The sequence below is a fragment of the Melanaphis sacchari genome, unplaced genomic scaffold (assembly GCF_002803265.2).
Source record: "Melanaphis sacchari strain LSU unplaced genomic scaffold, SCAv2.0 Contig130_pilon_pilon, whole genome shotgun sequence".
Taxonomy (NCBI): Eukaryota; Metazoa; Arthropoda; class Insecta; order Hemiptera; family Aphididae; genus Melanaphis; species Melanaphis sacchari.
The window spans coordinates 119,302-130,123 of NW_020270535.1; the positions used below are offsets into that span (position 1 = coordinate 119,302).

The 10,822-nt window shown below is 27.0% G+C and overlaps 1 protein-coding gene across 1 annotated transcript; it reads left to right on the top strand.

The window, feature by feature from the left end:
- The first annotated feature begins 501 nt into the window (after nucleotides 1-501).
- Nucleotides 502-6,852, top strand: LOC112591297 (poly(rC)-binding protein 3-like). The gene is made up of 9 exons (XM_025335068.1): nucleotides 502-1,136; nucleotides 3,853-3,909; nucleotides 3,977-4,093; nucleotides 4,158-4,415; nucleotides 5,046-5,120; nucleotides 5,206-5,290; nucleotides 5,601-5,778; nucleotides 6,225-6,359; nucleotides 6,502-6,852. The coding sequence occupies exons 1-9, from the start codon at nucleotides 1,023-1,025 to the stop codon at nucleotides 6,791-6,793; spliced, it is 1,311 nt and encodes a 436-aa protein (XP_025190853.1). The 5' UTR covers nucleotides 502-1,022; the 3' UTR covers nucleotides 6,794-6,852.
- The last annotated feature ends 3,970 nt before the right edge of the window (nucleotides 6,853-10,822 follow it).

Below are 10,822 nucleotides of genomic sequence, written 5' to 3' on the forward strand. Positions count from 1 at the left end.
TGAGGAGTTTTTAAAACGTATTATGTATGGTGCAACCGCGCAAGTAGGCGAATTCACTCGAATGACATTTTGGCATAAATTCCTGTACTCGACGGACGTTGTTGTCTCGAAAATGTGAGACCCCGCATTTACCCAGCCCACAGTTGTACGGTTCTCGTCAAAATTTTTTAGAACGACAGTGTCCCGTGTTTCCACTGAATTAAGTATGCCCATTCAGTACTTACATTAAAGATAGTTTTACAAAAATATGGACTATTATATTTTACTATTGGTTGTTAACATTTTACCCGGGTGCAATAATTTACACGGGTGATTTCGTGTTTATCTGTATTTCGGGCGCGGTTTACAATCGCCGATAATAACAAAAACGATAATAATATTGTAATAACAGTGGTAATAGTAATAGTATAGTAGTAATAGTAGTAGTAATAATAATAATAGCACGAGACACGACCATCATCTGGGTCTTATCGCGCCTTTTGGCTTTTACACGGCCGACGAGCAAACGAGATCGCATCCCGCGGAATGGCGTCACTAATCTTTACGGTGTAAACACGATATCGCTAGTGACACCGCGACGGGTGTCTTCGCCGACGGTGACATCGATTTTATATGGACTGGTCATACTGATCGAAATCGGGAAAACTGCTGCCCGCTGACCAGTGCCCACCACGCTATTGGCCCTCCCGCGCATGGACGCGTCGTCGTGCAGTCGCAGTGTACGTGAATCGCACTAACGAGCGCGTCCCGTCCGGTGTCCGGATTCCGTGTGAACGGCGTGTGCAGAAATTTATTGTCGACGTGCGGGTTCGAGTGGTCAATAACGACAATAACGGTTGCGGCAGAACGTGAATCGGCGTCCGCGTATCTATCGTCGCGGTTGGTCTTCGCCGTCACTTCCATCACTTCCATCCGGCCTGCGGTGCGGTCGAACGTCTCCGATCGTCTGTCTGCGTGCGGCCCACCCGACTGTTTACTGCAATAGCGTGTGTAACACAACGTCGTCGTGTCCCGTCTCGAAGATGTCTGTCGTCACGATAAAATTAGAAAACGATGACGAGAACTTCGCCGAAGAGCCCAAGTACGACGCTCGCGACGACGTCGACATGTCCATACGGATCATGTTCAACGGCCGGGTACGTAGCACGACGTTTTACGTTTTAACCGTTACTCGAAAGCACGTTTACACGCGCGCGCCCGTTAATAATTGTTTATTGACGGCGTACCGCCGCGATTTAAACGATTTGGTGTTTTTTTTCTTATCCCGTGTAAATAATGTCTATTATTTAGCTTTGGAGAACGACGATCGAATCACACTCGTTTTTAATCTCTCGTCGTTTTTATTTTTTTTTTCTCACGTTTTGATTTCATTGCGAGGTACACAGGTGAATATTGGACACTTGCTGTAGTGATGGTATTCAAATAGCAGTAGTAGTGTTTTTTACAGGTGAATTATTTCCGAGTGGCAATCGCAGTCTGGCGTCTGCTACTCCAGTACCTGTGTAAATAACATGACGGTGACTGCAGTTGGTCACATTGCAAAACAAAAAAAAAAAAAAAACCGCTATTGTTCGTTACTTCTACTTGCCACTTGGTGTATTTGCTTCTGCTGTTTTTAGTGTTTTTACTTTTTACTTAGGAATTTCAAATCTAATGTAAACAATTATTTTAACACGTCTAAAAATATGTAACTGTGCTAAGCACATAGTAATTCCATTATGTATATTGCACAGTGATTCTAAAACAGCTAAAATAGTTATTAATTTTAATGCATGTAATAACAGTGACTGTTATTTTTCAGTTGCAGTATCATGGAATTATTACTATAACACTGTTGAGTAGGAGTTATATTAATTCACAGTGATTTTAAAACAGCAATAATTGTTTTATTATTTTAAGTAGTAGTCACTATTATTTTTTCTATAGTCACTGTTACTGCTATTGGAAAAAAATCATAGTGTACCATCACTAGACTGAACAGATTAAAATTAACTATACGTTTGAAGCAGGGGTCGGCAATTAAATTCTATGGATGTCCAGAAAATCAAAAAAAAATTTCGAGAGCCAGTAAAAACTCAGATATTAGTTATTAATTGTTGTGTTATCGCAACTATTACTGTAAATAGCAATAAATGATAAACACCATCCGAAATCTCCAAATACATCATAAAATAGATAAAATATATGTTATGTGTGAAAACCAGCATTATTAAAAAAAAATATTTTTGTGGTCTAATTATTTTTCCTTCACGGGCCAGATTTGGCCCACAGGCTGCCTATTGCCGACCATTGGTATAAAGTGTGTTGAATGAATGTATTTAAAATATGATGCTCTGTAAATATTTTTCAAAATTCAAAAGAATTATTCGTAATGCCTCAGATTGCTTTTTGATGCTTAATCATTATATTATTTTAATTATAATTTAAAATTATTAAACATTTATTTGAATATATTTTTAATCTCATAAATCATTAACAACTTTGTACTATTCAATTAATACAAGTGTATTTCTATATTAAAATAAACATTTTTTTTTTTCTTTTAATTATTTAATTTAATATTATTTAACACTTGTGTTACATTTTTTTAATTAGTATTTGTTATTGTTAAAAAAATAATTTTCTTGTATAATTAAGTAAGGAAAATTAAACAAATGTTAAAAAACATGTCAAGTAGATATTGATTTCTTATTAGGTATTTTTTAGATTCTTGAATGCATTTTAAATAGTTTATGAATGAAGAATTTAATTATTTTTAACTATTTTTACAAGACAAACAATTTTTTTTTTTTTTTATTATATATAATTAATTTACAATCTATACAACATTATGTACAATTAGCAAATTTGATAGTTAATGTAATATAAAGTTTTTTTTTATTTTAGTAGGTCTCTAGCCCACTGTCTTTTGAGTCTTCTGCGTACATTACCAGGAAGTGAGGTGGAAGAAAGTTGCTTTATTAATGAATTACTGTGAGAGTTTAAGTTGGAGTGAAATTTAGAGTAGGTAATGTGCTTTTGCTAATTGATTGAGTGTAGGAATTTTTAGGTCTTTGTGAAAATTATTTTTTGTGAAATACCAAGGAGAAGATGTTATTAATCGTAGGCAGATAGATTGAAAAGTTTGAAGCCTGTTGGTGTTAGAGGGCTTTGCGGAGCTCCATAACTGGATACCATATGTCCAAGCTGGTCGAATTATTGATTTGTATATAGTAAGTTTATTGGAAAGGAAAAGTTTGGATTTTAAGTGTGGTCTAAGGATATGAAGTCTAGAGTTAACAATTTTATGTATGGGCTCTAGGTTAAGCGTTTGTCCAGAGTTAGCCCAAGGTATTTAACTTTGTTTGCCTTAGGAATTGTTATATTGTTTAACGTAACAGGTAAAAAAACTAACATAACATAGGTATCTATTAAAAATGCCTATTACATGCTTCTCAGTTTTTAAGTATGGTATTAGATATGACCAACAGGAGAGCACAGTTTATGTTACTGTCTTAAATGATAATTAGTAAATTAAATTTTATTTTAATTTTTATATTAAAACCAACAGAACTCTCTTAACCCTCTCTCTTTCCTCTTAAGTGTTGTGTATATTAGACAATATGTGTATAGATTATTTACTATAGTGTATAGTCTATATATATTATTAATTTTTTTTTTTTTAAATACGTTACAATCTGTTGGAAAATAATAAACATTTTAGGTAAGTAGGTACTTAGGTAATATTAAGATTTATATTATAGACTATTGTGAATTTATTTAATTTATTTTAAAAATATAGTTAATCAATTATAAACTAAAAATGTACATTTTATTTTTATAATAAAATTTATAATTTTTATTCAATTTTAGGAAGTTGGAAATGTAATTGGCAAACGAGGTGACACTGTAAAAAATATAAGAAACCTGGTAAATAATTAAAAATTATTAAACTTATTATTAATATTACTAATTATAATTTAAAATATTTGTTTAGTCTGGTGCTAGAATTTTAATTTCTGATAGTTCCACTCTAGAACGTATTGTTCTTATTACTGGAAATAGAAACACAATTTTTAAAGCTACTGAACTTATTTGTCAAAAAGTTGAAGAAGTAAGAATTTTTATTTAAAAAAAAACTAAATTTTATAAATAATTACCTCTTAAATTTATTTTAGTTTTTTGAGAGACAACATGGTCAATGGAATGGCCCAAAATCACCTTTTACACTTCAACTAATTGTACCAGCATCTCAATGTGGTTTCATAATTGGCAAAGGAGGAAGTAAAATAAAAGAAATTAGAGAATCAAGTGGTGCTGCTATATTAGTAGGATCAGATATGTTAGCTAATTCAACTGAACGTTTAGTTTTAATTACTGGTACTTCAAGCTCAATATCTCTTTGTGTTTATCTGGTCTGCAATATACTATTGGATGTAAGAAAATAATGAATATTTATTTAAAGCTCAAAATAAATTAAAATATTGTGTTCTAGAATAAATCCAAGATATAAACTGTTTTACAGATATTAACTTAACTTAGTTATATATAATTATTAAATAATGAATAAGAATATTTAAATTTTTAAATTAGTCTTATTTCTATACTCTCATACATTATTCATGATAAGAACTGAATTCAGTGGCCGTTTGTATGCAAGGGTGTGATTTCACTATGTAACAAACTCCATCGTGATGATAAACTGAAATAACTTCACTTTTATATCATTATTCAATAAAAAACTGATCACTGCACTGCTCACTTCTTATCCTGAGCAGAGTATAAAGTACTAAAACAGGTAGATGAGTAAATAACTCAAAAAGGATTTAACCAAGAATGAGTCTTATGGTACTTATCTCATATAAAATTAATTTTGGGTGCTACTTACTTAGTTTGCTACTATTTTAGTATATTTTTACTAAATAGTGAAAGATAATGCTCATATTGTTTCTTTTCTTTTTGTAAAACTTATTTTTTTTATTATTTTTTTTTTTTGTTTCTGATATTATTGTATGTTTTATGATAATAATATAAGTATCTGCATAATACAATTTAAACATTTTCAGTCTCCTCCTCGTAATGCATCAATCCCTTATCAACCTTCAACGTCAGGGATTGCTTCTTGTATTGATGTAACTGATGTAAGTTTCCTAAAAATTAAAATACTAATTTTTTCTAGTTATTTATACTAGTTTAATTATTTTTGCTTAATTTTTTTGACTTTAGTGTAGAAGAGAAAGCAATATTCCTTTGACCAATTTTGCAGCTTTAGGGATAGGAACTTCATCATCTGGAAGTATCAATCCAGCAGGTATGTTGTAATATGATTTTCAATTTTAATTCAACAAAAATAAACTTACTTATAAACGTAAAATTAATATTCTTACTTTTAAATTGTATATACATTTAGCGTGTAGCTAGTAGATAATAATTGTATTATTGTTTCAAGGGGACAATTCTTTAAGAACTTTTATAACTATATGTTTTTTAATTTAATTGTAAATAATAAAGTAGATTGATATTTTCAATGCGATAAACGAAATATTACGTAGTCTACTTTTTGCATGAGTCTTTATTTAATTAGGTAAATAAAATAAGTAATAATTAGACTAATATTTTAGCCTTGACTGCATTAGCTGGAAGTCAGTTAAGAACTGGCTATCGTCAAAACGGAAATGTTAGTGGAGAACATAATGAACAAAATATCAAATCAAATATTGAGACAATATCAATGACTGTTCCCAATGAATTAATTGGGTGCGTCATTGGTAAAAGAGGAAGTAAAATCGCAGAAATTCGGTAAGTTGTTACTAACATAGTATCCTCAATACATAAAGTAATTACTCGATGCCTTAATATGAAAATGTATATTGGTAAATACTAATCAATATGATTATGGCGATCTTTGTCATACATGACATTGTTTTCCTAAATTGATTAATCTATATCATATATTTTATTTTGTAAATAAATATAAAATAAAACATTAATTGGTCTAGTTACTATAAATTGTTATTGTAAACATAGTTTCTAACTCATATTTATTAAACAATTGTTTATTTGGTAAATTCTTTAAAAAAAAAAATAAATGTATACACTTATACTTAAATTACATTTTTTTACTAAAAAGATACTCTTTATCTAGAATCTAAATCAATTAATGGTAATATTTGATATTAATTAATTTATTTTTAAAAAAAATTATAAATAGTAAATAATATACTGTATATATTTATTTTATATAGACAAATAAGTGGCGCTAAAGTTCATATACATAAATTTGAAGGAACTAATGAAAACGGGGAGGATTTAGATCGCCGTATAAGAATTACAGGAAACAAAGAATCTATTTCAATTGCTAAGTACTTAATTGAAATGAGGTATAACTTTATTTTTAAACTAAAAACACTATTTCCAGAATCATAGTTGAGAATGAGCTTTCCATGTTGATATCATTAAATCCCTAATATTGTATTTTATTTTCCTTTTTTTATTTATCATTAATCCCAATTTATTCTCTAGTGTGACTCTGCAAAAAGCCGCCAATCTTGAAGAGGTTAAATTAACCTCTAGTCCTGACAATGGTTCCAGTTCAACTTCATCCACTCCAACTATGCCTCAACTATTTGCCAAGCCAGATCCCATCACTACCATATCCAGCTTATATGCTTATATAGCCTTAACTGGTCGTGCCCAACGATCCCCTCCAATACAGACCACAGGTGTCCACCGTCCGAGAAATTCTTTAAAAAGAAAGCGCAGTCCTTCAGGTGACAAAACTAATGTGGAAAAATCAAAGGTCGTTCATCACTGAATGATAATTGATTTCAAATCCTAAAACAATTTCCATCATTACTCATTAGGTTTTCTTCATATTTTAGCTTTATTATTTTAAAGCTTTCATTATTTTATTTAATCATTTTCAAAAAAACCTATAATTTTTGAGTGAAGAAAATTCTAAAAAGCCATTTTATTTAATTATAAAATAATTGAATATGTTTATGAAGTCTCAAAACCTAACAAATTTTTTTCACGGGTAAAATTAATGCATTTTAACAGTTGAGTAAATAATTTTTATTTAATACATTTTATTGTCTATGTTAATATTTACTTTTTATTTAAAATTGTTTCCAATAAGTACTTACTACTTAGTCTTAAGCTTTTACATTATATCGTTGTAAATCTTATTGATGATAAGTATTGTATTCCTTATTTTATTTCTTAATTTTTAACTTATTAATTTGAAATCCAATAAATAAAATCTGCTCTATATATATTTATTGATACTAATTTTTATAATTTATAAGGACTCAAAAAATAAAAAAAAAACAGTTTAACCCAAAATATTTTTGCTTATTGTTAATTTTTTTTTTAAATTTAAATTGTTTATATTTAAGTATTCAATTTTAATTTATTTTTTCATTATTTTTCATTATTTGTGTCCAATTAACCATAGATATCAATAATTTTATGACTTATACCTTTTTTTATATACACACTTGAAAATCTAATCACATGTGAATAAAAACATGTTTTTGTTAGAAAGAACACATGTCATATATTATATTTTTTTTGTAATTTGTACTAAAATATTATATAGTTTAACAACAAGTATACTCAGCTCAATAGAAACTATTGTTTTTTTGTTTTTTTTTTTTTGCTAACAACACTGTACCGATTACCTATGCCAATAAGTATTATTTTGTGTCATTTATATCCAATGATATATTCTTTAAACAATTAAATTACAATATTATTAGTTCATATCTAGAAAATCCTTGTTAGAAATTATTAACAAAATTAATTTTTTTCAAAACTAGTATTACCGTATTATTTCCAGTTTTTTCCTACATCTTTTTTTGTTTTTGAACTTGAAATATTAATAATTTTTAATTTACAATCAAAAGCCATTTTTTAAGTGGTACATTTAAATTACTTTTTCATAAAGTGATGCAGACAAAAAAGAAAAAACTCATTTTATACTCTGCACTGTTTGTTCAGAATATTAAAACCAACTAGACAACTACCAAACTAAATTTTATTAGAATTTACTTCCGTCTGGTTAAGCATCGTAATTAGTCTTTAGGCTTCTTTTTGACTATTAGTTGTCAGCAATTATAGTGCACATTGATGTACTATATATATCAATTGAACCCGTTTGAAGTTTTACTATCCAGTCTCAGATTGTCGACAGCAATTTGCATTCCTTAATAAGCAATTGTTTGACTAATATCTTCTTGAACCAATAAAAATGTAGTGAAGATAATATCTACATGGATTAACTAGGTATTGATGTACACAATTCTAGTAATTGATTATAGCCAATAAAAATTGTGTCACTTATCCGCTGATTGTTTGGTATGTAACTCATATAATATATGTTTGTGATGGGTTTTGTTTTTCATATTTAATGTATGATTTTATTATTATTATCATTTCTTTATTGACGGGTGAACTCCGTTTACTAAACATTAACTTGGTATTAAAAATTTACAATACATAAATTGTATTGTAAATAACAGAAAATTAATTGTAATAAATAAACACGTCGATTAAAATATTATAAATTATTAAAAATATGATATTTCTTAAAGTATAAAATGGATGAAACACAAACCTAAAAACTAAAAAAAACTCAAAACAGGTTTGCATTTATATACGAAATAAAATTTCAAAACTAGCTTTGTGAAAGCATGAAACGTATTTGTTTCGTACCTACTCCGTTGTTTTTGTGACTGTTCAAAAAAATTATGCAAATGCTACAAGTCTTCTGTTCTACTCATGACAAAAACCTAACCACGGTTTTGTTTAAAATGAGATGGGTGAGGGGAACACAGCGGCGCCACCAAATCGCATGATAGTTTAATCGACTGTTTTTGGGCAATTTTTGAAGTAATACAATTTTAAAATGACATGTTTTATGTTTTAAGAGCATATTTTGATATTTATTGGGCATTTTTAGTGTTTTTAAGGTCAGAAACATCCTAACCATAACCATAAATGTATATTGATATTTAAAGGAATAAAAATAATCATTTGAATTTATTACTAACCGTGAATTATAGTTTTAATTTTTAAGATAATATATTGAAACTGTAAGTTTAAGAATATATACAGTGATAACCAATCTCACTTAACATAGCTTAACAAAAATAACCCATACAATGGATAAAAGATTGATAAATTAGTATATTATAATATGTTCCTTGTCGTCTATCAAAAATCCCTGGTTAAATAAATAAGAAAAATATTTATTGTTTTACGTATATATAAATTAATTTACATTTTTATTTTACTTGCAGTGTAACTCTTTATTTTAAAAATTTAACATTTTTTCACGAATGTCAGTAACTTGAGATTAAATTAAAAATACTTAAATAAAAAAAAAATATGTTCTTTAAAATATGTATATATATATATATATATATAATAAGAAAACAAGTCACATAAAAAATACTAGGAACCTAAGACTCAATTAACTAACATAATTTTCATACATAGTATAATACCGTAACCATCTTAATAATTAATAACTTACAATGCCATATTATTATGATTAGTATTTTATTAAAAATAATAGTAAATATAATAAGTTAAAAATAAAATTATATACATCAAATAATAATAATAATAATAATAATAATAATAATAATAAAACTATTATTCATATTTCATTAATTTTTAAAATAAATTCCTATACATAATGAGGTATAAAATTAAGATAGGTAGTAAAATTTTGAAAATAATTACACACAGAACAATCACTCAATTCTTATTTTTCTAAAGCTAATAGGTCGTTTTTCAATTAATAATGTAATAAAGTTATTATTAATTTAATATAAATAGTAATCGGTATATAAAAACCAGTGAATGCTATTTTAAAATTTAGAAGCGCAATTAAATAATTTAAAAAAAAAAAATCAAGATATTCATTACATGTATTATAAGAAAAAATTTTTCATTTACATATAAATTTTTGTTTGTAACAACTTGATAAGTTTTCAGAAGTTTAACAAAAAAAAATTTTATAACTTAATATTCTTACAAATAATTAATAGAAATAATCAATAATATTTTAGTTAATGTAAATGTATGCCAGTATAAGTAGTTGGTTAAGATATTAATAACTTAGATATTTATATTTTATCAGGATAGATATTTATTTAAGTAGTAAAATAATTATTTTCAAAGAACAAAAATATACATTTAATATTTTTAATATATTATGAAGCAACGCTATTTAAAATAATTATCATGGTTGATTTATAATAATCTAATTAAACTTTATAGATAGTTTGTATTTAATAACAATTTACACTTATCATTGAAATTAATACAAAATTTATTTAAACTATGTATTTAAACCTCAAGTAAAATGATAAATCAATCAAATTAAACTTCTATTAGTACTTTGAATTAGAACTTGATTACACTTGAATAATACTGAAAATTGAGTTAGAAAACATGTAACAACTTTAAAAACCACTTTTATGTTCCCTATAAACCTATTTGAATATTATCATTATTATCATTATAAATAATAAATTTTATCAAAAAAAATAAATAATATATACATTCATGAATATTAAATATAAACGTGACAAAGTTACGTGTTTGGAAATTAATTGTATGATACTAATATCAAAAAATTAATTATTTTTAAACATTAATTTATGTTTAATGAATAGTAAATATGTTACAAGGTAATAACATATTTAGTCATTGAAATAATTTATGTGAGATGACATAGTAACATATGATAACATAAAAATGAAGAGTAAATAACAAAAAAAATGGTGGTAAGTTTTGCATAAACTGTATTGATAGTTGAATTGTTAAAATC

What these genes read in the sequence shown, in the direction of transcription:
- LOC112591297 (XM_025335068.1), top strand. Translation starts at nt 1,023, where the DNA reads ATGTCTGTCGTCACGATAAAATTAGAAAACGATGACGAGAACTTCGCC. An exon ending in CTTGTATTGATGTAACTGAT is followed by an intron (nt 5,121 to 5,205) that starts GTAAGTTTCCTA and finishes TTTTGACTTTAG; the next exon opens with TGTAGAAGAGAAAGCAATAT. An exon ending in TGGAAGTATCAATCCAGCAG is followed by an intron (nt 5,291 to 5,600) that starts GTATGTTGTAAT and finishes CTAATATTTTAG; the next exon opens with CCTTGACTGCATTAGCTGGA.